General features: G+C 39.4%; 1 protein-coding gene and 1 long non-coding RNA gene across 2 annotated transcripts; one reads left to right on the top strand and one right to left on the bottom strand.

The window, feature by feature from the left end:
- Positions 1–180: 180 nt before the first annotated feature.
- Positions 181–27,457, bottom strand: COPB2 (COPI coat complex subunit beta 2). Its single transcript, XM_010976782.3, has 22 exons — positions 27,355–27,457; positions 22,970–23,107; positions 19,658–19,744; positions 19,328–19,454; positions 18,331–18,479; positions 16,451–16,597; positions 15,508–15,607; positions 14,753–14,895; positions 14,379–14,578; positions 12,623–12,733; positions 10,744–10,832; positions 10,547–10,653; positions 9,339–9,482; positions 8,540–8,670; positions 8,058–8,265; positions 4,138–4,248; positions 2,920–3,134; positions 1,462–1,554; positions 1,192–1,372; positions 942–1,010; positions 722–793; positions 181–479 (listed from the first exon to the last, which is right to left on the bottom strand). The coding sequence occupies exons 1-22, from the start codon at positions 27,355–27,357 to the stop codon at positions 384–386; spliced, it is 2,721 nt and encodes a 906-aa protein (XP_010975084.3). The 5' UTR covers positions 27,358–27,457; the 3' UTR covers positions 181–383.
- On the top strand, positions 1,271–7,980 carry LOC116150228 (uncharacterized). The gene is made up of 2 exons (XR_004133956.2): positions 1,271–1,407; positions 7,741–7,980. It is a non-coding gene; the product is annotated as an uncharacterized LOC116150228 (long non-coding RNA).

Here is a 27,457-nt window from a genome sequence, read left to right on the forward strand (position 1 = left end):
TCAAAGCAAAGAGACTGTGGGCTGATCCCTAAGGAGGCATAGTTTTGCCTTAGCCTTCTAAAACTAGAAGCCTGTTTTCATTATGCAGAAAGGAAACTTTGAAGTGTCTTCATTAATTCAAAATATTTTATGGGATATGGTCTAATGACAGTATGAAAAAAAAAAAAAAGCCCACAACTGTTTTAGTTAAGAAAGACAGTGATTTAGATGCCACACATAAACTCCTCCGAAGATGAGGAGGGCACTGTGCTCCCAGTGGGCCACAGCATTTACATACAAAAAAAAACTGAAGTTTCTGAGTCCAAAGCACTGTGGTCAGGGTGACGATCAATAGTTGCCCATAATAACGATCTGTTTAGTTGAATAAATTGGAAACATTACATTTAGTCATCCAAAATATCTTCATCCAGGTTGATATCTGTTGTGTCAATATCTTCTAGTTCTAAATTATCCAAATCTACTTCCAGTTCAAGTAAACTCTGCAAAGGAAAGGAGGAGCATGTGTCACATAGTACCGTGTTAAAGAAAAGTTACTTGTGATTCATGATCCAAAAAGAACTAAACAGTCAGTCAGAAGGGGCATCTCCCCACGTCAAAGCCCTGGCTCTGAAACTGACTTCATCGCTTACAATGCAGGGGCCGAGGCCACCACATCTGCAGACATTTGTGGGGAGGGAGGTGAGGCTGGGCCTGAGGGCAAGTTTGGGAATGACGTCTGTACCTTTTCTTCTTTGTTGGCTGTGTGAGTGGCCACAATAACAGGGGTGGGAGAAACAGGTTTCCCGTCAGGTTCCTGAAAGCCCAAGTAGAGATACATATAAACACAAAGGAATTTGTTGGGGAATTTGAGGTTTTCCCCAAGGGAAGACTGATCAGGATCGGGAAGACTGATCAGGATCGGGAAGCAGGAGATGGTACTTCTCCCGTGGTATTCTACTGACCTGCTGAGCTGCAGGTCTTGAGGGCTGAAAGCCTTTTGCTTCTTCCATAACGTTTCTCTCTTCATTTGGCTACCAGAGAATAAAGCAATCATGAAAAGATATCTGAAAGCATAATTCATCTGTGAAATTGGCCTAAATCCCAGATACTAGTTCTCAATCGCACAATAATTTAAGTGGTGCAGTTCAAAACGTGACGTCGGGACTGCACTTCGCCCACAGTCACATGAAATGACGCGCCCCAGGCACTCACCGTGACTAGTGGGTACTGTTTGGCCGGCCACAGGTCAGCATGTGTTCCCTTCACCCATTCTTCTACAACAAAGGCTTCTTTTAATCCAGGAAAAAGGTTTTCATATTCTGTTGGATCAGCAAGGGATTCTGCTGCTTTCTGATTGACTTTTGAGAGACTTTCTCTCCAGAGTTTCACCACCCTAATACAGATACCATGGAACCAAAGGGAGACTGGGTAAGTGCTCTGTTTTTATCTAAATCATTTCTTCCTAAAATGAAAAGTCTGTACCTTGAAACCTGACTGGGTAAGTAAGTCCGTGCCAGGAAGGCAGCTTCTGGCAGTCGTCCAGTTCTGATCAAGAGCTCCAGGCAAGCGTCAAGCCTAAAGATGAAAAAGGAGAGGCACTGTTACCAAGAATAAAAGCTATAATAACAGCACTTAACACATAAAAGACACGTGGATTTAGTGTTGCAAAGTCAGCATTCCTTCGCCAGCTCCCACACATACACCTTTTTCTGTCACTGAGCCACTGACTTGTCCTCACCAGTGTTACATAATCAGTCCATCAGTGGACTCCAGGAGTGTGAGGGACAGGACAGCTTTTGTGACCATTTTCAATCTCTACCTTTCCTAAGACTCTAAAGGGGCTTTTAAAGGAAAGGCAGCTTAGGTGAGCACATTTAAAGGCTTTTCAGGAAATACAGGAGCAGAAACTCAATTTTACAGACCGTGCTGGACAGTCCAGTGTGCCTAGCAGGAAGACAGCCAGGCATCTATTTTATTTTTTTAATTTCAATTTTTTCCTGTGTAAGTTTGATAAGGTGGATAATATGTTTTAGAATTCAGAAGGTTTTTTTACCTTAAAATGGTAATACTTTTTGGATTTTAGGAAGTACTTACACATTACCTAACATCAGCATCAAAATCACAAACAGTACTCTGCAATGATACATGAATACTAAATGCAATAAAAACGTACCAAGTGGAATAAAAGCAACTAATAATAATACTTCAGAGTTTAGGTCACATTTTGCCATCAAATAATCTCACAGTAATTTTGGATTTTTGAATTATTGATAAGGAATAGTAGACCTATTCTTACAGGTGTATAAATTTATGAATACATGTTATAAAATACATATATATTCAAGGTTTTGATGATTAAGTGTGGGTTTAAAAAGTATACAGGGCAATGTTAACGAATACTTCTGTGTTTTATAAGATGATCAACCAATGAAAGAATCTGATATGCAGTAACTGCTGAACTTTTGAAAATATGACATTTTTATGCTTTAAAGTTGGACTCAAATCTGACAGTAACTAGCACCCTCATCCCTCTTTATTTTTGCCACGAACAGATCAGAATTACCCAATTTTGGTAAAATCACCTGCCGTTCAGGTACCAAATGAAGCAAGCAGCCCAACAGCCTCCTGCCATGATTGAATGAAACACCTTAGTCAGTCAGTGACAGGGCTGCTGAGAAAGGGATTTAACACTTCTCCCAGTTGAGCCTCCCCGAGCAGCTCATTTTGCTCAAACACGTAGACCAGATGTGGTAAGAGCTTCCCCTGCTGAAGGTGAGTGCCACCGAGGTAGCCCCGGCCCCTCACTGCTCCCACTAGCAACACCGCTCTCTCCAGGGTTCATTCTTCATTCCTCTCCAAAAACCACCCTCAAAGTCAGTGCAGAAGCAAAAGCTTTTAATTACTATGCCCACCTCTTTCAGACCTTGGATTAATACTTACTTGCCCTGTAAGAAGTAGCTCATGAACGCCACGTTGTTCTTGCCATCTCGCTCCGCACCCTCTGCTAGCTTGTTCACCATGCTAGCATTTCCAGAGGCAGTGGCCAAAAGCAACAGACCCCCGTAATCCTGCGCGTGGTGCAGGCACTCCTGGGCGAGGCCAAACTGGCACTTACTGATGGCAAGCTCGGCAAGCTGCTTCCACTTCTGTTCTGACTGTAAGAAAGTTTCCAAATTCAAGTATCTTTGAAAATGAACATTTCGATTTCCAACATCAACATTATTCTGCTAACATTACTGTGATGGCAATTTTTTGTTTTATACATATTATACACATTACATATAAAATACATATTTTATATACAGAGAGAGCTGCAGCTGTTACGCTGGTTCTATCAATCAAAGTAAGAATGGAATGACAAAATGTATGAGGAAATAGAAATTATTCACAGACACAAAATTAATTCTGACACATATCAATTTCAATGATGCATGAATAATCATCAGCCCATCATGTTTTCATTTTGTAATGACACAGTGGAACAAACTAATGATTCTTAAGGTAATTAGACTGCAAGTATTTTAACAAGTGATTTAACACCATTTTTTGAAAAAAAGTTCTTTTATGTCAAATATTGAATAATTATCTGTCATTTGGAGCTTCTCAGAAATCAAATAAAATGATGCACATTTGGATGATCTTAACATAGCTAAAACTTATTTAGCCCATCTGAAATGAATTTACCAGTAAATTCTAGACTTAAAACCACAACTGGGAGCCCTCAATATACAAAGATCCATAAAAATGCCATGAAACTGTCTCAAAATGTCAGAACCCATCTTTAGAACTAACATCTTTCTCACTAGTTTGGGACACTGCTGTGTGTGCACTCGTTTAGAGTCCCAGACTACGGTCTACTATCCTGCAGCTCTCCTTCTCTTCCAAAACAGAGCTCACGTAAGGTAACACTTCTTAAACAAATCTGAATGCTACGAATATATTGAAGAATATAATAATGTATGTCTCCAATATAATTCATTTATGTAAAGATAAACATGATTCATTTATTTTTAAAAGACCAAAGAGAGGCAATAACCTCACCAAAATGAGTTACTACTTTGCATTTTAGAAAACTTTAATAATACAACTTGTACTAAACACACAGAAGTACCTATTCACCTTTCCATCAGCTATGAAAAATCATGAATCAATACATACCTCTGCTTCCACTGCTAATTGGTATGCAATTTTTAGTTCTCCAAGCTGAAGAGCAAGTTCAAAGCGATGCTCAGGATCTGTGGATACTGTAAGAGCTTGTTGCTTGAAGCCCTAAACAGATAAAATATACGTGTGTGTGCGCGTCTGTGCACACAAGTGCACACACAAGGCAAGTCATCCATTTCCCTCGCAAACTAAAAATACACTGCTGACGCTGGAAGCCCCATTACTTACATCAAACAAAAGTAACAGATTAAAAAATAGTCTTCAATTTTGAAGACAGAAAAATTAAGGAGCCATTAAATTAACTGGTAAGAACAAACCTGGCAGACAGAATTCAGTCACACTATGCCTACTGTCAGGGGAAGCTGACCAATGCTAGATAAACTCAAGTAAAGTAACAACCAGTAAAATTTAGAAATGTAATAGTAAACAAATGTCAAAAAGAAAAGGATTTTGGAAAGTTGATGAAAAAGAGCCATTTCCAAAAAAGACACAGTGGTGGAGACCTAGCTGTTGGTAATCTCACTGAGCTGGGCCCTAGAGATCCAGTCTGGGGCCTCAAAGAAAAGTCAAATGTAAAACCTTCCAAATTTCTATCATCTGCAGGTCATTCAGCAACATTCTGCTTTCAGGTCCTGACATTGAACGGGTGTCATTACCTACGCCTTTACTGTTGGTCTCATGTCGCTTTTACTCATTAGTAAGCGTTCCAGAGGGCAGAAGTCTAAAACTGCCCTCCCATGCTCCAGTCAGTCATGAGAAGCAGACTTTTAAACCAATTACTATAATTACCATATTAGCTTCTCTCTCAAGACAACAGTGCTGATGGGGTCTGCCCTAAGTTCTTCAGCTCCAGGGATGTGGTACACGAGATGAAAAGCTCAAACTGCAGAAGACTTCATCAGATGATGACAGCCCACTCTGGGGTGGGCAGGATGGAGAAGCTGGACAGCCGAGTTCTGCCTGGCTAGATGTTCAGGATGGCTGTATCACTGTGTTTAAAAGAACTTACCAGACTACACAAGCTGCCCCTCCCTCCATTCACCCTGAGTACCCTGTAACAAGGTATTCTGAATAATCTGCATTACTCCTTTTCTTTGAGTACTGATGCAGACAATATAAAAACCAAGAGTAGAGGATGGAAGATCCGCAGAACCAGTCAGATATAGCCGAGGGCAAAGCAGATGAAATGAGGTAGGCTGAACACACTTTTGTTTTCCTCCAAATCCCCACTAAAATGACACTAAAGGGATTCTCTTCTTAAGCCATAAACTCCCAAGGACACAAAGAAAGGCAGAGGAGACACTAGTTAACAACATTTTGGAAGCTCAGAAGCTGGAGGAGCATAAACATTCAGCAGAAATGCTAGAAAAGATCAATCCCTAAATCAGGAGTGAAGGCAGTGGAGAAACGGCCTGATTCGCACCTCGGATCCCCAGCGGTGTCTCGTGAAGGGCAGTGCTAAAACCAGCAAGTAAACTGAACCTCCTGAGTGTCTAGGTCCCCACCCCTCTCCCTCCGACCTCTTGACACACACAGAAGGCAGGAAGGTGGCCTGTTCTTTGGAGGGTAAACCAGAAGGTCTCCAGTCTGAGGGAGCCCTGCACCCCTGGAAGGAGGGCTGACAGGAGATATGAAAACGGGTGAGACTAAATGAGAATTCTGAGACTAATAAATGTTTGAAATACTAAATGCTGAGACACCAAGCCGTCCTCTACTCAGCCCCCAGAGGATGGTGATTGGGGAGCTTCTCTGTAAACTGACCAGCCAGAGGGATAAGACTTAATACTACTAAAATGTCAGGGGTATATGCCGGCCCGAACAGGGCCTGGTACAGTATTAAGTGCTCATTAAATTCATTACATGACTAAATGAAAAGTCATTAAGTTCATCAGATGAAGGTACTGACACTGAAGTTCCCAATCAAATGGCCCAGCCACGTCACATGTTCTGAGTCCAGACCCAACAAGGTCACCCACAAACTCAGACCTTTTGACCTGCTTCTTAGAGCCCCACTCTTAAATGAGTGTCCAAAGATAATCAGATACCTGAGGAAGACCTTTGAAAGGAAAGAGAGATCAAAATGCACTCACAGAACTATACTCAACATCTTGTAGTAACCGTTAATGAAAAAGAACATGAAAATGAATGTACGTATGTATATGCATGACTGGGACACTGTGCTGCACACCAGAAACTGACACATTGTAACTGACTGTACTTCAATTAAAAAACAAACAAAAAAATAAAATGCGCCCATAACAGCAATTTGAAGGAAATATATACCACGTAGGGGAAAACATCATCCATCCATCCATAAATAAGATTTTAAAAGCCCAGGAATAACAAAATGAGAAAACAGTCCTCCAGCGGGAGGCCCAACATCTGAATCACAGTTTCACAGGGAGAACACAGAAAATGAAGGAAGGAGATCATCAGAGAAACGACTCAAGAAAATCTCTCAAAAATGAAGGACAAGAGAGCTCATCTAATACCCAGAAGAATGAATGATAACTGACCCCCTACACCAAGGCCACCATCACAATGACATCACAGAACAACAGAGACAAGATCCCAAAGACTTCCAGAGAGAAAAAACAGATCAGGTACAAAGAATCAGGAATATAAATGACTTTAGACTTCAACGACAACTAGAAGCTAGAAAGCAGTAGACAAGATAGGATTTTGTCTTCACAACTCTGAGAAAATTACTGAGAGAAATACAGAATTCTACATCCAGTTTAACGGCCAAACATGTTTTAGGGTGGAACAATGGCACTTTTAGATAATCAAGATCACAAAAAATTTACTTCCTATTGGTAATAATCCTTTTCTCAGGAAACCACTGAAGGACATACTCCAGCAAAATGAGGGAGTAAACCAGGAAAGAAGAAAAGGGGATATAGGAAATAACAGATCCAACTCAAAAGGGGCGAAGGGAAGCCCCAACATGATGGTGAAGGAATATCCACGATGAGGGCAAAAAGCAGTTTAGCCTGAGGCAGACGGAACATACTGAAAGGAGATTTGAGGGAAATGTGGAGAAGCAGCAGAGTAGGGAGAATGACCATAGGTGAACAGGGAGACAAGTGAAGTTTAAAAAAAGAAACAATGATTATCTCCAGGAAAACCACCACCTGCAGGAGGGGAAAGCTGTACCACACCACACGGCTCAGCTGTGAAGAGCGTTAGCACAGCCATAACCATATCAACAGTGACTGCCGATCTAATCAAAACTGTGATGTAACTTTTTTGGGCGGATAAGGAATAGGAAAGTGGCATGTATGCGACAGAAGTTGGGGGGTAGAGGGGGGAAGAAAGATAAATCCTCATCTTCCACAGAGCGTGAAGCCATGAGACATGCCAAATAGCCACATAAGCATGTTACTTAGAGATGCGGAAAGAAATACCAACAGAGTCAGCTAGAAGAGTCAAAAGTGATTACCTCTAGGGAACAGAAATGAGAGAGAAAGGAGGGATGTTTTCCTTAGGCTTGCAAACTTTTATCCTTTGTCCATATATAACTTTGATTTAAAAAATACTACATTCAGGAAAGGGCTTATCACTAATGGCAAATTTTATTTTATGTGTATTTTACAGAAAGAGAAAGAGAGAAGCCAGCTAGGATAGAGAAAAATGCAGCAGAGAAATGAAAATACTGACAGAATGAAAAATTCTACAGAAAGGGAAGACTGATAATCACCTCCAACATTTTAAGGGGATACTAAGGGCAATGAGAAAGGAGAGGGAGGGGTGTCACAAGTGACTTAACTTTACAGGAGAAATTCCACCGCCATCAGGAAATCAGTGGCAATTAAGAAATAAAGTTCTTCAAATTCATACTAACATTCTTTCAAATTGCTGGTTTTAAAAAACACACATAAATAAAATAAAACACACACACACAAAGCCCTTACCTGCTTTTCCAAAAAGTGTGCAACTCTGGTCCTCTGTTCTTTTGGAATGGTAGGAAGCACCTTGTCGGCCATGCTGAAGTCCCTGCGCATGACAGCCGTCTGGTACTCCAGCACCGAAACCAGCAGGGAGTAGCTGACAATGTTTAGTTCTTTATCCCCGAGGTACAGCCTGTTGTCCTTAGGAATATAGCCCAGGAGATACATTGTCCTGGAAGAGAAACAGGAACTGGTTTAGAACTAAGCCCAAATCAGTAGACAACACCCATGTATGCGAACGCACGCACACACACGCTCACTATGCTTCTTGCTTAAAATCCTTCCATTCAACTGATGCAATTCTGGTTAGCAACTGCCAACCTACTACAACTGTAACACTAAACAATCAGGCCTATCATTGTTACAAGTTAGCATTTGGTTTTGTTTAAAAAGTATACTTTTAAATTTAGGATGCTAAAGACAAAAGCAAAATGATACTCAGCTACCTGTCCAAGTGGGCAATGGTGACTATTTCTCCTCCAACATAGTAATTTAATCTGTTCACAGAACTTGTGTAAATGAAGCAATCGCCCACCCACAGCCCTGTTTTCACAATTTCCTGAATCTCACCAAGAACCTGCAGAAAAAAAATAAAAGCCTATTATTATCTTATTCAGCATTAGAAATCCTACTAGTAACAAAAAACTGAATATAATTAGGGGTGATAGGTAGAGTAAGAAGTGCAAAAAAACCCCAAAAAACTCCTATTTCAAGAAAGAAAATCTTTTCCTGGAATTTCTACCTTCTTTCTTCATTGAAAAACAGATTCCTGGATGAGTATCTGTAACATAAAATCTCACTGTTGCATCATAGCTGTGACCTAGGAAAGTGCTGATCTAAACTCCTAACATACATGAAACTGGCATAATAAATATTTCATAAAATCTTCCAAGACATGTCCACAATGGATGATTTATCTTCACCATTTGAAAACTCTTTTAAATAACTGGCTAAATTGTCTTAGGACCAAAACGCCTTATAATTTCCTTATTGAAGATAATCGAAGTTAGTCTAAAGATTTCCTAAAATCAAAACACAAATTTCTTTTAAACATAATACTTGAAATACTTTCAGACTCTGCTCTTAGAGCCAAGATTTTAACTTTCACATTTCCCTGTCACTCCTTAAATGCTTAGTTTCCCCAAATGTGATTTTATAATTAAATGTTACCATGAGTGAAGTTTACTCTAAGAATATAAGTCATTTAAAAACGAAGCTGAGCTAAGGTTGTGCTGATGCACGTGCCTCAAAGCCATCTTCAATACCATCTTCAGTAACTCCCTCATGTGTTTCCTGTGCAGCCAAGACTTTTTCCGACAGATATTTAAGGATAAAAAAGGACTCCTCGGTGGCAATACAGACTAGCTCTCCAGAGTCGGACCAGAAAATCTGCAACACGACAAACAAAAACACAAGTGATTTTGGATCTCTGAGAGGGTATGACGAACTGCATACACTCTGTTTCTCACAAGGTTTATCTTCATACATGAAGATATTAAGTATGCACTTAACAATTTCATGTCATGTATATATACACACATTTGGGCGGACAGGGCACTGGCATTCTATTCAGCCTAGAATTGGAAAGACCTGAGGGAGGCAGGCAGGGGCGCCGGCAGGAGACACCGAGGTGCCGAGAGTGGGAGGAGCAGTAGCCCCCTCCCTACTGCTCGAGAGCTGTGCTTCGCACCCTTTTTTCCCCACTGTGACCCCCACCCGAAACCTTTCATAGACATTTTCCCCACAATCACCTTCCCCTGTGAAGTTGTAGTATCAGAAATGCTGTATGTTTATACACATATTAACACATAAACATAGACGCATGGTGCATAAACACCTGACGTGCACATCCATACGAACATCTACGCTCTACACGTAAAGAGAGTGCTTGTCTCCATCCCTCGGGAACTAGTTTTTGGCCCCCTGGGGACAACATTCCCCCTGCTGAGAATGCATGTTCTAGAAGACACACCAGGACCCGGGGAGGCAGACTTGTCTCCACAATTTCCTGACAATGAAAGCTGTCAAAGAAACACGTGGTTCTCAAGGTAGAAAACCTTGTCACCGGAGCCAGCTACCTGAAGTTTAAACAGCCATTATCAGGGACAGTAGGAAAGGGCTTTCTGAACTGAGTGGGAGATTTGCAGGCATTTCTAGGTCAACAACTCCCTGACTTCTTATCTTCAACGTTTTTTTTTTTAAACTCTGTTAAAAGCCATTTAAAATATGAATAGCACTTGGCATTTGTATAACTTTTTATACTTTTCAAAAAGCCCAACATCTACTGCCTCATTCAAATACCACAGTTCTCATTTCCTAGGCAGTCCTGAGGTAAATGGCAGTGTGTCCAGCACAGCGGAACACAGCAGGGTACAAGGATGTTTCTTGGCGTCGGGGACCCAGAACTTGTCACAAAGATGCACATTCCAAAACCAACAATGGAGGGAGCTCACGTGTTTGGGCTGAATTTCAATTCTGCGTATGAGCTCTGTATTGTCCCAGTCATAGAAAGCCAAGCCGTTCACAGATCTGACTCCCAACAAGAAGCCTCCGTAGATACCTAGAAAGAACAGAAACAATTTAGATCCTTAGAAATTTCTGAGTCATTACAAAACTTCTAAAATTGTATTTTATGGAAAATAGCACTTACTTTCAGCTCCAAAATCTGGTTTAAATGATTTTTTTTCCTTAAAGTTCTTAAATATCTTTACAACACTGTTGCTTTCTCTTATTGCATATCTGGTGGGGGAAAGGAAAGCAAACATAGCATATTATGTATATACTGTAATTCCAACAAATATTACAAAAATCTTCAAATATATCTGAGTAGTGAATTATACAAAAATGTAAAATTAATATTTGAAGATTCACTAATACATTTTTTTCCCTAAGAGATCACTGAACTCCTTACAGTTGGACAAATAGTGAATGGGTTTCACGTTCTTTATTACACAAATTACTAGGGCTTACAAACTATTTTAGAAACTGAAAAGACCCAAGTCCCTTAACAGGTGAATGATTAAAACCAAATGTGCTTTATTTTTGCAATGAAATTTATACTCTACAAAAAAGGGGGACCTAATTACTGATCCATGCAACAATACGGATGAATCTCAAACACATTCTCCAGAGCAAGAGAAGCCAAACATGAGAGTGTATACCACACCACTCCACTGATGGGAAACCCTGAAGATGGCAAATCTGATGTACTGGGGAGTGGGGTGGTGCTGACTGCTAAGGTAAACAAGGGGGTTGCTTCTGAGTGACAGAAATGTTCTATGTATCCTGACTGTGGTAGTGGTCATGGCTTATATTCATTTGACCAAATTCACTGAGATGTACACTTAAAACAGTGCACTTAATTCTGTATAAATTATACCTCAATATAAAAAAAATAACAACTTTTGTAAGTGGCTCACTTGTTGGCCATGTTTGGCAACAGCTTAGAAAACTGTGTATACTCAGGCCTCTGCCCTGAAAAGGGGCTGGTGCTGGATATTTGAGAGCGTGTGAGGAAGAGACCTGACAAGTGCTTTGCTCAGGACAGGAAAGCTGCTGAGCAGCGTCTTGGCTGGACAAAGCTGAAAAGAAGGAACTATCAAAACAGAGGGAGACGTGTGCTGAGAGAGGTAAGGCAACTCATGAACTATGATTCTGCTTAAGATGGTAGCAAAGTACCTTTCAGTATATGGAACTGTGCATGCATGAGTTATTTAAGAAACTTATGAAAAGATCTTACCTCTCAGTGACCTTTTTGTTAAAAGATAAAAAGCACGTTCTTACTATGCAATGCTGAGGCTTAAGTTAACCACTGTTGGCACGAGAGGTGACATAGAATATGGGCAAAACGAAACTAAGAAACCTGTAGAGATGAAATTCAGTGCACGGTCTGAAAAAACCAAAGTCCCAGTGTTTATTACATGCACCAAACAGGAATCAAAAAGGAACCCATCAGTGACTATCTAGTATAATAACTGAGAGGTGACTTTTTCCTGTTTTTAATGAGACTAGTTCATAAACATTTTGAATTCGGACAGAATTTGTTTTGTTAACAGTGGGAGGTGGGTAACATCACAGAATGAGTTTTTAAAAAGATTCAATGAAGTTCTCACCAAGGTTACATCAGACCCTAACAGCTCTCCTGAGAAACACAGAAAAGGGCAGCAGCAGCTCAGGATGCCAGGTTCCAGGCAGGGCCTGCCAACCACCCGACCTGAGGGCCCACTCTGCCTGGAGCCCATAAGCACCAGGCCCTGCCATGGGCTCCGTCAGGGAAAAGGGTGCTTGGTCCCTAGTTTAATGAAATTATTAGATGGGACTGAGCATGCCAGCTCAGTACTGAGCACAGGGCAAAGGCGGCTCAGGCTGCACAGCTGCCCCCGACTCTCATCTTCCAACACTGCTCTGGTGAGAACTGGTCTTTAACCTGGAGCAGCGCAGCCTTCACTGAGCCTTGCAAACCTCTCTCACACATGCAGAACACCCACTGGCAATCAGGGCAAGCTGCTTACCACCCAGCCAAAACTTACTCCGAAGAATCATGGGCCCAAGCGAACTCCTGGGCGGACCCGAAGCTCTTGTTCCTTAGTGCCATTGCTGTGTAGATGATGTACTCGCCGTCCCCACACACCACGACAAACCTAGGAACCACAGGAGCCAAGAAGGGAAGCACAGGGGACCAGTGACACGTAGAAGAAACAATGATTCATTTTGATGGTGAAATATTTCTAATGACAAATGTTGTTTCAGTTGACTGTTCCAAATGAATCTAGTATCTTTTAAAGTTACATATTTCTTTGAATACAGAGCTAGATATAAACATTCTATTAGAAACTAACACAACATTGTAAATCAACTATATTTGAATTAAAAATTCTGGGGGGGGGGGTATATACAGCTCAAGTGGTAGAGCGCATGCTCAGCATGCACAAGGTCCTGGGTTCAATCCCCAGTATCTCCTCCAAACATAAATAAACCCAATTACCTACCCCTCTTAAACAAAAGCAAATTATAAAGATGGGGTTATTGCTGAAACTGTTATTGCAACGGCCTCTCATAAACAAAGGGTCGGGAACATGAGAAAGACGGGAGACACACAAGGGAGGACGCCAGTAATTCAGCTAGCATTTGCTGAGCTCCAAGACGCCCAGCATTTTGCCCATCACACTTACACCGTAAGAAGGCACTCTCTTGCTGCAAGGCTATCTTCATTTTGAAGGTAAGCATTCAAATGAGTGAAAGTACCTTACTCCAGTTTTTAATGACTGTTAAATTTATCAAAATATTTTAACATTTAAATAAGAAGGAAAAAGAATGCTCATAGTCAAAATTTTCTCAACAGACATAAAAGAACTCTTTAAAGCTCTAATTTAGAATACTGTATGGCTGTTATTAGATTGCCAAAGGTGAGATGCAAAACTTACAGCAAAAAATGTTTTCTGATATTCAGGGAAAAATATGTAATGTGTTCCTAATTTTCTTAAGAAAATTCTATTACAAGTAATTATGGATACCATTTACTGAACCAGGCAGCATACTTGGTTTATATACTCTGCCTTCTTAATACTCAGGACAGCATTAGAAAATGCCCAGATCTATTGTGAAACAATTTTTAAAGCTCATAGGTTTAACTTCATTGTAGTAGAGACTCTTCTCAGTAGATGTTCAGTGCTTAATAAATCTTAAGGGAGAAACAGAACTGATGATTCAGATAACAGAGAAAAAGCAGAATTATTACCAGTCCCTAAACTTTTTCAAAAGACAAAGACCTCACAGACAGCTTTTCTTCTTAAGAGCAATGAGTCAGAAAATATTTATTTTATTTTTTATGTTTTTAGATTTTTTTTTGAAGGGGCAGATAATTAGGTTTATTTATTTATTTTCAGAGGGGGTACCAGGGATTGAACCCAGGACCTCGTACATGCTAAGCATGTGCTCTAGCGTGTGAGTTATACCCTCCCCAAGTCAGCAAATATTTAGAGAGCACCTACTAAGGCTGAGGATAATGCATGATTCTTGCCCTCAGAGGAGTGTAAGGACACGTACCAACACATCTGCGATAAGAGTTAACACAAAACTATTCAACTGTTCAAAACTGCGTGGTGGGACAAGGCCGGGAAGGCAATTATGCTTCACGGTGCAGACCACCGATCAGCTGGCCCGCTGCCGGCCACCGTGCCGAGGGCTGTGAGGCCAGCGTGGAAGCTCCATGCGGTCCCACCACTGCGGGCACACAGGCCCTGCTCTAACATACAAAGAAGCCCAGGGAGACTGGGGGTGGCTTACCGCCCATTAGGATTGTGCTGAATAGTCTGAGGGTATATTTCACAACTGCCCATGTCCTTCACTGCCAGTGGCAATCTCTCTCCATCTTTAATTTCAGCATCTCCCATAGCTTTTAGGTTGGCCTGCTGGACTTCTGAATGTTTGGCCCAAATTATCTTTCCATTGGCATCCATGGACATGGCAGGTTCCTCCCGACCAAGCTGGAAGAATGACAAATGACTCTTAGCAATAAAAAGGAAAGTAAATAAAACCCCAACAAAATAAACATTTTCTTGTGCTTAACCTCAGAAGTGCCAGTTTAACAACACTGACGACCTGGCAGATAACCGCCTTCCTATGCCCATCCGTTCCGAGACAGTGTAACAAGGGATTACCTTAACTATGATGCTTCCTTCATCGTAGCCCAGGGCGACGTTGTTGGACCCTCGCAGACTGGCCACACACCACACCCTCTCCATTCCGTAATTCAGCGTGCTCTCCAGGCGATAGGTGCTTGAATGCCAAATACGCACGGTTCCTAAAAAGAACAATGTGAACACCTCCTTTTGATACGAACATCCAACAACGAGCTGTCAGATAAACCAGCCACAAGGAAGCCTTTATATTCCAACAGAAGACACTTCCTGCCAGCTTAATTTTTTGATCTATAGGCTGTAAATTACGTATAAAGCAACATAAAAAAATTAATACAAAATTTATAAAAACTGAAACTAAGAAATGTGACTGTGTGTGAAATCATGACAGGGCTTCCTGGGTACACGGCCCACTATGTGCCACAGGCTTTCTACATGCGATTTCCCAACATCCCTTCACTAATACTGTGAGGTAAAGGTATCTGTTCCCATTTCATACCTTACCCAAACCACACGTGCATGAAGCAGCAGAGCCTGAACCTGACCCTGGGCTGTGAGACTCCAGAGCACCTCTGGGTGGCCTCTATTTAAGTAACAGCCAAAGTGCAGTAGGATGGTGATGCTGATGCCCCTTTACTCTTCTGCGGCTTAAGTATTCTACTCTAATAATAAGATCAAAATCCTTTGACACCTCCAATGAAAATGCAGGGCACTAGCTGGCATGAATACCCTTTCATGATGCTCAGCACAGGAATAAACATACATTTCCAACTTACCGTCTTCTGAACCTGTGATGATAATTGGCAGCTCAGGATGAAAACTGGCACAAGACACATTTTGGGCGTGTCCCTCCAGTGTCTGTACACATGTTTTATTCTGTAATCAAGACACAGAAAACACTTTTATTAGTGAAAAACAAGTAACTTGTTCTTAATTTTCCCAGTGCACAGATACATAATAAATGATAGTGGTTATGACAATCCAAATAGTATTCAGTACAGAGATTTTTAAAATAGAATTACCTTGTGTACATGTTTTCTCTGATTATTTGATACTACAGGTAAATGTAAATGTAACTATCACATTTAAAGAAGAAACTACACACACACACCTGAAAGATCTAGTTTTTATCTATTATCCCCCCAAATTTCTAGGATAATGTCTTTAATATTTTTATCTTGTATTTAAATACAAATTTGAGTAAGTATCTCAGTACAACTGGTTTTCTAGGCCTCATTTTATTAACTGCTTCTGCAAATTTTGAAGTGAGAAACAAAAAAAAAATTTAACAAAATCTTAAGAGATAAAACCTAGTAACAAGAGTTCATAACTAGATTTAGAGAAGTCTATGTGGTAAAAAATGACTGTACAATGGTGATGCCATGACATTATTCATTGATCTGCTAGTTTTCAAAAATAAATGGAAGGCTGTCAATGAGGATACTAGAAGATGTAAGAAGTCATTTTAATTAAAATTTTTTAATTTCTAATTTCACTATTAAATAAAAAATAAACATGGTGGCATTTTATTTTTAAAATCTCGACAGGCATTTGTTTTCATTTTTACAGGGAATTCTAGGACCACAATTTGGGTGCAGATACTGAGGCCTTAAGTTATTATACTATGAACAGAGTTCAACAACCAAGTTGTAACTGTCCCATAAGAAACAGGAAGAAGCATCTCTAACATATGGCAAATAAATTATGAAAAAACTGTACCTGATAGTCCCATATTTTCACAAGACGGTCATCCGCACCTGAAATGAGGTATGGTTTGTCGCCACCACTGTAGTAGTCAATGCAATTCACGCCTTTCTCGTGTCCCTCCAGGGTGAAGTTTGGTGACGAGGAGCCCAGCTGCCACACCTTCAGGGAACAGCAGCATCTGGCGTCAGCGTGGGCCTTGCTTTTCAGAAGGCAGCCCCGCCACGCTCCCAATGTGCACATAAAGTGCTAACGCACGGGAGAAAAGCTGAAGAACGCTCATTTTTTTCACCCATTAGTTTTTGTTCTCACTTTACTTGAATTTCCAGGGAGCAAAATCACTATGGCATTCTCAGAAAATGCCAATTTCCAGGCTTTATCCCTAGAGATTATGATTCAGTGAATCTACAATGAAGCCCTGGAATCTAGATTCTTAACAGCTACCCCAGGGTGATCCACTTTGAGAAACACTACTTTAAAGGAAGGAAATGAGAAATTTATGAGAAATTTAATATAAACCTAAAGAAAGTGAACTTAGTAAGATGTATTAAAAGGAGAAATTTACTGCTTAATTAAAAAACTAAAAGTATGGAGAAGTAGTCAAACACTACTACAGCACTGGCACTGAGCTTTATCTTTACAAGTATTTATCTGTATGCCTACTACATGGGAGGCCCTGTGGGGAGTATAAAGATGTGTAAACAAACTTTACCAGAGTCAAAGATAAGACAATTATTGTCCTCAAGATGTACCTTAATTTAGTGAAGAAAATTTAAAGCTAATTTCAAAGTTCTCAACCTATGTCAAAAGCAAAGACAATCTGGTGAAAGGGAAAAAAATAATAATAAACTCAAAGCCCTAAGATATTCAACACAGAACATTCAATAAGTTGTCAGACAAATAACACGTAACATTTTATATAAGTTAAAGGAAAACTAATAAAAATGTTATATAGATAGAAGCCTATAAATGTAAGCAAAAGCGAATGCAATGCATAATTTTAAATCAATGCATATAGAAATATTTTAAATATTACTGTGGAAAAAGGAATATAAGTGCACTCACTGCAACATGTACGACGCGTCTAGCACAGGCAAGGCGTGTGCTGCTCGCTATGTGTGTCTGTTTGGGGGTGGGGGGGTGACACACAGCTCCTGCCCCAAACACCAACATTTTGGGGATAAACATTTCTGGAGACATATTCATTACTATTGAATGTGAAGGCCGTAATAGAGGCAAAAAGCAACAGAAAGGAATGGGATGAGCATGACTGGCTCTGTCTAGAAGTGAAATGGAGCTTCTCAGAGTAAATAACTGTGCTAAGCCTTGAAAGATGAGTAATTCTCCAGAGGAAAAGAAATCAAAAAGGGAGAGTAAAAAACATTACAGGCAGAGAGACCAGCTGAATTAGGTAAAGTTCTGTGAACATTCATGGCCTCTCTAGAAAATGGTTATTAGCTAAGGCCGGTCTTGGAAACCCTTGTATTCCACACCAAGGCATTTGGACTTTATCCTTAGACTGGTAACTGATGTGATGGGATCCATGTTTTAGAAAGATAACTGGCAGCATTATATGGAGAAATGGAGTCAGAAAAAGAGAACAGAGAATGATTAAATTTAAATATAAAATAGATTAATAATAATCAGCAGAGGGCAACAACAGATACACTAAAGGAGAGGAAATAGTAACCTAGAGAAGATATATTTTTTTATTCTGGGTTTGTGAGGTTTAAAAGTCTTACAACTAACACATTGCTTCCACGTGGAAAAACATGTTCATTAAGAGCACCGAGTTACCACACTATTTTTCTAAACAGACTATGTTAGCAGTAAAATATCTAGAACAACTACATTTCACCAACAATTGTAACTGACACAAAGAATGGACACCCTACCTTGATAGTCCTGTCCAAAGAAGCGCTGGCAAACTGATTGTTATCTTTGGGGTTGATCACAATCTGCATAACATAATGAGTGTGCCCTTCAAACACTTGTGAGCAAGACCATTTTTTATCCCAGTCCCAGAGTTTAATAAGCATGTCATCTAGACCAAAAGAAAGTCTCCAGTTAGTTGCAGTTTCTGTCTCTTTCATTCAGAACTAAGAGTCTTTATGTCTTTTAAGGCAGCAAATCTGACATAAATCATACATTTCATGACTTACAGAAATAGAGTCAGAACTGAATAGATTTTTCAAAATCCTCATTTATTCTAAGAATAAATATAACTCTAAAGAGTGGAGATAAAAGAGATTACTAACAGCAAATATACAAATTTCATGAAAGAAAATTAAGACAGACTCAATGGGCTTTGTGGAATGACAAAAGAGTAACAAAAGTTTGATCAGAGTCTAAGCATGACTGAATAACAAGGGCAATAAGGAGTAAGCATTTCTATTTTAACACAAGATTGGTTAAAAAAAATTCTGAATTACTTCTCAATTTCTAACTTAAAAATGTTTCAAAGAGCTATTACCAATTCACCGCAACTTGTTTTAATTGCCCTCCAAAAGACCTACTGTTTTATACATAACACCAAGGAGCAAACTGGTCTGAACATAAAGATAAAACCGACTAGGGTACATGGCAATCTGCCAAAACCTCACTCACTCAGAGTGTAAATTAGCCGTCTGCTCCACGGCTGTTTCAGCACCCAGACCTTCAGGTCTTCACTGACAGAAATGGAGCAGTTGCTATACAAATCTTAAGTAGGGCTGGTATTCATTAAAATACAAAAGCAAGCAGCATTGATAGCACATTAATGGATTTAAATAGTTTAAAGGCTGCTTGGAATTAGAGCTCTACTTGTAACAGCAGCAGAAGAACTGCATGTCTCACCAAATGAAAATGAATTACTCAGAGGGATGCACGTGACCAAAGGGGGTCACCTCTTACCGCTGCTAGTCAGAATGAAAGGCTGAGTCGGATGAACAGCGATACAGCGAATGTAGTCTGAATGTGCCTCAAACATGTGAACTCTCTCCAGAGTGTTGTAGTTGAACACTCTAATGTGCATGTCATCCTAGAAACGCAAATTAAAAAGCCACCATTAGTGTTATGAAATAAACTGCACAAAAATGTATACTACAGGCTCAAGCTACAACGCCCAGGCTTCCAAACATGGCGCTAACAAGACAAGCCAAGCATTGAAAGTCTGCACCTTGTTTAAGTCATCACTGACCAATTCAGAAATGGGAGTAGAAATTCATGGGATTAATCACTTACCGCTCCTGTCACAACCCAATTCTTCCTCGCAACAAACTTTGCAGCTCGAACAGGAAGATCACACACTTCAAAAGTTTTCACCAGTGTCTTTAAAATTTAACAAGAATATACACTTTGAGTTATGAGAAAACAAGCAAAGAATCTATTCTGTTACGATTAAAACATCCAATTATTTAGATCACTTCTAATTTTAAAATATTCTCAGGCTAAAATATAAAAGCACAACAGTCAAATGAAAAAAAAAAATAAGACCATCATCTTTTCTTTAACAGATTCAATACTAAAATCCTATAAAAGATAAAAGTAAGCAAACGCCCACAAGATGGAGTCCCAGGTCCTCTGTGCTCCAAGCCCTTCCCTCCTTCTCTAGCCTCATCTTTGGCTACTCCCAGCTTTACCTTTGCTCCTGTTCCCTCTGCCTGAAAACCCACCCACAGAACCTCATCCTCCACTTTCATAACACAGCACCTTCATAACTACATGTTTAATGTCAATCTTGCCTGCTACGCAGCCTGAGGGCAGAAATCTCATTCACCACTGTATTCCTAAGAGCCTAGAACAGTGGCTGGAAAACAATCAATGTGCAATAAGTATTTGTTAAATGAATTAGCTCTCAGTTTTCCTTTTTAAAAAAATTAAACTCATAATAAACTTAAAACTTATAAACAAGAAACAATTCTTTTGTACATTTTAGCAATATGCTTCCATACAAATGTTATTTCTTTTTAGTAAAGTATGAGAACGCAGTGATTTAGATGTCTCTAAAGCTACTCAGAATGGAACTATACACAAAGGATAAAGGTGGAAAACTAGGAGACCCTGCTAGAAAGAGCAGGGATGAATGCATCTTTGTCCTCCCATTTTGCTGCCTTGTTCTTCAAAATTCTGAACTAAAACTATCATTCTTCAATCTCTTTCTGTACCAGAGAATAATGAAAATAGCATAGTCTTACTGATTAACCTTGTGCACTACACTGAAAAACAGGAAAAAAAAAAAAAAAAAGAAAAACAGGGACTGATCATAACTGTTGAAACAACTCCAGCTTCCCGAGCAAGACTTCAAAGAGTCTTCAAAGACTGAATAAGTGGGGACATCAGCTCCCACCTGTACAACCACTACCAGTTGACTGTGACTCAGACAAAGAGAACAGACAGAGCATGCAACCTATAAGATAACAGACAAATCCACAAAACCTTGTAAGGAGCCAACAAATTCATGGATTTGCTGAGCAGTGAAAAAATAAAGCAGCTACAGAACTAAAAGTCATGGTTCAAGTCCACATTAAGTGCTGCGGCTGATACCAATGACCTAAGGGATGGTCTCCGCACTTCAGGAGATAAATGAGCTAAAAGAGGAGGAAATGCTACACACTCAACAAACAAACCACCAACTAAGGTAGGAAAACAGGGAAATGCTCGTGTGGTACCTTATAGGTCTCGAACACAATTTTATCTAACTTGACTGAATCCTCCTGACAATCCTGCGATGTAGGGAAGGCACCATATCATTTTCATTTGGGTAAGTAAATTGAGTCTCACCACAGTTAAAGGCTTGCCCACATCATTTAATTAGCAGGATGGCTTCAAATTCTAACATAATGATTTTTTTTAAAACACTGCACCCCCTGCCAAAAGCATATAATATCTTCTTATTTGAAATCAAGTACATTTGAGTTTACTTCCAAAAACCATTTTGGCTCTTTGAAGAATTTTGCTCTCTATATACATACATGACTGGCAAGTAACTCATGTTGGTGACAGAGGAAAGAAAGCAAGGAGAAGAAAAAAAACAGATCAACTATTCAACAAAGACTTACTATCTACTATCAGCCTGACTGCCTAACAATGGGAATTAAGACTAGCATAATCCTAATCTTCACAGAACCTCCATTCTAGAATGAAATAAGGGAAAAATTACCAATGAGATAAATTATAGAAGGAGAAGTAGACAGCCCTGCAGGAAGGGACAGAAGGGCACAAAAAGAAAAATGAAGCAAAGTAGGTGACCCAGATAAAGCAGAGTTTGTTACAGTAAAGCCTAGAGAAAGATAAGGGAAATACACCTGGGCTCGAGAACACACTATAGTGAAATGACAGAGCTGAGACATGGCTAAATGGACAGAGGGGACCCCCAGGAAGCATTAGGAAGCATGGTGGGGGTGGGGGAGGCACCAATACATCTGTTAAGCATAAAATCAGAAACGCATTAAACATTTGTAGAGTAGGTTCCCCAACCCCTGCCCTCACCCTCCAAAAGACAAGCAGTTAGCAAGCACACTCCCTGCATCAAGGCAAAAGGAATTCACAAGATAAAGATGTGAAATTGCAGAGGACATAAATTCTGAAATAGTGATTTAGTGGTGCATGGAATGTTTATTATTCATTAGTTCAACACATAAATATTGAGCACTTCCTGTGTGTCAGGTAATGTCACAGGCACTGGGATACAGCAGAGAACAGGATTTTAATGTGTGTAAAATGTCACATGTGGAGTCTTGGTTGAGTGTGCAGTCATTACTGTTTCATTAGCATGATATAAGCTGCAAGGGTGTTTTTTAGGTTTACTCCTGACCTTGGTTCCCTAAGGCCTATTTTGGCCATCTTAAATCCCTCAAATGTGAATTTTATCTGGCTTTTAAGAACTTAATCTTGGATGTTGAGGATAATTACTGTATAAATAGATACAAACCGTATAGTACAGTGCTGACTATATGTTCTGTACTTCGAAAGAGAAAGATTAAAGCTGGCCAATAAGTTTGGAAAATATGAGATAAACTAAATTGAAAGATATATTATTTACTCAGATGAAAGTATTTAAGGTAGATAATCTGTAAAATGCATGTTCTCACATGTAATGAGAAGCCGACTACAAATACTTCTCTGCTATAAGCTATGATTTGTGTGGCTGACTGAAAGTTATCTGCATCATACATTATATCGAGCACTTAGGAAAAAATTAATGAAAGTAAAAACCCCATTCTTATTGTTAGAATACTCACTGAATGGAAAATTCAGTACTGTTAAATACTTTATCTAGAGCAAGCGATCTTATATTGGTGTCAGTTTCCTTAATTTCAAAGATGAGCTAATACTATCTACATCAGAACTTAACATTTAAATATCGGAAATAATGTTTCCAGAACAATTTCTCCCACAAGCTCTATCCTCATAAATATTAGTTTATTACAAACACTTTGTACCAATTTATTTGAGAAAGCAGCCTGCATATACTACTGGATTCTGTTATGATATTCCTTCTCTTTCATTATAGTCTAACACAGTACATCTAGTAAAGTCCTTAAAAATTCCTACCTGTGTTTCATGATTCCAAACGCACACACTGCCATTGTAAAGACTTGCCAACATCCATGGCTCTGTAGGATGCAAATCCACACTCTTTACTCGATCAGATCGAGCAGTTAGCTTTCTCTTGATATCGAGTCGCAGAGGCTAAGGACAAACATTCAAAAAAAATAAATAAATAAATTGCTATGCTAAATAAAACCTGATTGAGATCTTAACTAAAAACAGTGCATTAACATGATTACAAAATAGAAAAAAAAAAAAGAATGTACTTAACAGGGAACTGGGGCAGGAGAGTAGATACGGGTAATGAAAGGCCTTTTAACCAGAAAGTGTGATTCAATGAGATAATATATGTAAAATATTTTTTTAAAAGCATGATTATAAAACAATTCAGTTTTTATTTTGCTAAATTGTAGATGCAGTATAAAGTATGAAGTACCTACTTACTCATATATACAAAAAATACAAGTATTTAAAATTTTTAAATTTATAGCAGCAATTGTCAAACTTTTTGGTCTTAGGACACCTTTACAGCCTTAAAAATTTTGAGGATTCTGTTTATGTAGGTTACATCTATTAACATTTACCATGTTAAAAGTTAAAACTGAGACAACTTAAAAAATTCATGTCTCAATTCATTTTCAAATAAACAAACCTATTAGTTAACTTAAATAAGATATTTTTATGAAAACTATATTTTCAAAAGAAATTTAATGATAACAGTGGCAATGTTTCACATTTTTGTAAAATTCTTTAAATTCTGACTTAGTAGGAAACATTTGGTTTCTCATATCTGTTTCAGCCTTCAATATGTTGTGATGTACTGTTTTGATTGATGTACATGAAAAAAAAAAAACACCTGGCTCAAAGATACGGAGAAGATTGGTGGTTGCCAGAGGCGGAATGTGGAAGGGGGCAAAATGGGTGAAGGAGGTCAAAAGGTACAAACTTCCAGTTATAAAATAAACAAGTCATGGGGATGTCATGTACAGCACAGTGACTGCAGTTAGTAATACAGTGTTGCATATCTGAAAGCTGTTAAAAGAACAGATCTTAAAAGTTCTCATTAAAAGAAAAAAGACATTTTTGTTACTATATAAGGTGACAGATGTTAACTAGACTTACTGAGGTGATAGTTTCACAATGTATACAAATATCGAACTGCACACCTTGAACTAATATGTCATAGTCAATTATATCTCAATTATGGAAAAAATTGAGTTCTTCAAAGAGAAGTAGATTTATTCTGGCAATAATATTAGTAAATGCTAGGTAACGTAATATGAGATCAATATGGGCATACCCCTGTCCATGAAGGGCTCTGGAGTCAAATGGGAATATTTACAATATCTTAATGGATTTAAGATACAGGAACCAAATGGAAATTAAAACAATTTTAAACCAAAGCTAAAATACTCATCTTAAGTTAGAAAATACTAATAGTTTAAGACAGCCTTTTTCAACCTGGATTCTAAACCACAAAACAAAATGATCTGAACAATTATTTTCTCAATTCTCCCAAGGATACCTTTCTAGGAGAAAAATTAATTCATTATATACGATGATGGCTTAGGGCATCTTAATTTTCTCTTGGAAGCTGATCTGAGCAAGACTTGATTTAAAATGTTTCCCCTTCAGCAGGTTTTAAACACAACCTAAAAGTTTATTTGGCAAGTTGAGTTATGGTCAAATTTTTATTCTTGCAGTCTTCCACGATGATCATGAATGGGACAGAAATTTAATGCTACTTTTCAACACAAATGAAGACTGCTAGGTAACTTCAGCAGAGATAATTTCCTGAGACAAAGCAAACACCTCACAAAGCTTTTATTCACCATTTTGGATCTCTATCAAATTTGGGTCACTGACTACTTGGAATCTCATTCTTACTTCTGTAAGTGCCTCCCTCACTTCTGGCAACAACCTACACCTCTTGCTTTCCTGTAAAAGCCCAGAGTTCTCTGGCTTTTCTCTATAATCACCACGTATCTTCCTCTCCAACTCAAACTTTCTACTTTCAACCCATCATCTTCACATTCCTTGCTGAAGCAGAATATTTACTTCATCCATTTCTGAATTTTGCTCCATTAATTGTCATCACAAACGTTAACTTTCTTTTTTATTTTCTGGTCTCTTCAGAGTCAACAAACATGGCATGTATATTATATGCCAGGAACCATGATGGGGGCTTTAACATAAGCTAACACACCTCACACTTTTCCTCTAGTAAATGAAGAAACCGGACACTTATAAACTGTGTTTATTTTACTATTAAATATGTTTTAAATCACTTATTACTGGGTAAAAGTGATGCTTCAGGAAGGTGGCCCAAGGGACTGAGCAAACCCCAATATAACTCTATACACCCCCAATGCACAATCTCAGTTTAAAAAGCACAGCCAAGAGGTCATTTCTCCCAAGATTTAAGGGACTACTTTGAGTGAGATATTCTACTAGGCACTATGGAATGCCAAGATGAGTAAGATACTCATACTGTACCCTTAACTCTAAATGTCTCCTTCTATCTCCCAAAAGCTGGATGCAGTTACGACTCAGCTTTTTAAATGCCACTGCCAGCAATACAATCTTTTGGATTACCCTACAAGAAGTATCCTTTCCTATGGGATCCTCCAGGATTTAATTTTAACCTTTAATTTTAACCTGTAACCTTTGTGTACGTGTCTCTTTTGGCTTTCTAAAGTAGATGCTTCTCAAGGGGAGGGTCACTGCTTATTCACGTGTTTATCTCCACAGCATCTTATATATTTGGCTATGGGGGTTTAAGGACAGACAGTATAACCCAGGTCTAAAGAATCATGCTGGATTCAAACTTCAGTTCCACCACTCATTTCAAACGCACAATAGTGGGCAGGTTTACTTCTCTCAGGTTTGATGTATGTAAAAGAGGGATAACACTGTTTTATCTACCGCTTACTGTAATGAGAATTAAATTCAGTGGTAAGCGGTTAGTACAGTGCCTGGCCTACTGTAACCTCACTACTTCATAAACATTTACAACTCACTCTCCATGCTGTTGGGAGAATTCAGAGGCAAATATTCAGCAAAGTTCATAGCACATGGTAAACACTCTAGAGTAAATGAGTGAATAATAAATTCACATTTTATATCTTCTACAGGACATTTTAAATGTGTTAAAGAATGAAGAAAATACTCCATTATAAAAATACACTCTTAAAAGTAAAGACTGCAAAAGAAAACTGTATTAGGCAGATTCAAGGACCATTTCCAAAAATGTCCATTGCTGAAAGCAGACCCCAGAGCAGGTCGTCGTAAATATCATGGGGTATAATTAAGAGACTTGAGTATTGTTCAGGGACTCTTAACCTGGGGACCCAAGAAAGCTCATGGATGAGGACTGGGAGAAGAGGGGGTGTCTGTAAATGAATCCACCAAAATTGTATGCAACACTGCATGATTCTTTATGCATTTTTCTGGAAGTATCCATAACATTCAACATTTTCCCCAGGCAATCGATCTTTGTTGTAGTTAAAACTCTGCAACAATTAACCTTAAATGAACAAAGTTTTTTTTCTCTTTAATCACAGGTGAGGAGATTGAACTTCTTAATCCCTAAGGTCTTCAAGCTCAAAATCTTTGAACCTGTGCTTCATAACAAGTGAAAAACACAAGCAGGAAAATGTTTAAATATAAAACACTTTCTTGCATGTTTTTGGAAAGGAATTCTCACACTATCGTATCCTTTTTCTTCTTATTGTAACACTTCTGTGCAAAAATATTTTAAAGCATATTTGGGAGTGACTTTAAAAAAATGCTGTCACGACTATCATTCTTACCAGCCACTATATTTGCAAATGCAGAAAAGCAAGCCAAAACGTTTTATAAACTCCCGAACTCTTTTCTCCCTAGAAACTTAAGCTGAAATCCTAAAGCATTTGAAATTCCACTTTTAACTTCATACACTTTTTACTTTGGGGGGGGGGTGCTCTTCTGCTTAAGTTGGTAGTCTGTGGTCAGCACATACTATACCAGAACAAGCTCAACATGAGCGCAAAATCAGCTGTCACCGTTTTAAGCGCAAAATGAGGTAGTTTTGTCAAAGCCATCTACGGAATTCAACGTTTTCCATGTCCTGTGTTTCCCCACACCGCGGACTCCGCTGCAGACCGCTGGAGGTCTGGCAAACGCCGTAAGCACCGGAGGAGTCAGGGACCCCTCATTTTCAGGCACTGCCTCCCCAAACCACTGCTTCCTCTCTCCCAGAATTCAAACTGACCAGGACCCCGCAAGGCCTGAGGCGGCGGCCGCAGCGGGAGCCCAGGCCGCCGCTTACTGCGGTCCCCAGGCCAGGAGCCCCACGAACTGGCTTTGGTCGCAGGGGCCCCGCTCCCACCTGCAGGGTTTGCACATACCATGGCTCCGTCGGTCCGAGCCCGGGCGCCCTCACTTGCTAACGGCGAACCAGTCCCGGAGCGACCCTCCGACCCGCTGACCGGCCAACCGACTGACGTGGAA

Source organism: Camelus dromedarius, chromosome 2, assembly GCF_036321535.1.
Source record: "Camelus dromedarius isolate mCamDro1 chromosome 2, mCamDro1.pat, whole genome shotgun sequence".
Lineage (NCBI taxonomy): Eukaryota > Metazoa > Chordata > Mammalia > Artiodactyla > Camelidae > Camelus > Camelus dromedarius.

What these genes read in the sequence shown, in the direction of transcription:
- COPB2 (XM_010976782.3), bottom strand. An exon ending in ACCAGATTTTGGAGCTGAAA is followed by an intron (nt 10,654 to 10,743) that starts GTAAGTGCTATT and finishes TGTTCTTTCTAG; the next exon opens with GTATCTACGGAGGCTTCTTG. An exon ending in AATTAGCAGTGGAAGCAGAG is followed by an intron (nt 3,135 to 4,137) that starts GTATGTATTGAT and finishes ACTTTCTTACAG; the next exon opens with TCAGAACAGAAGTGGAAGCA.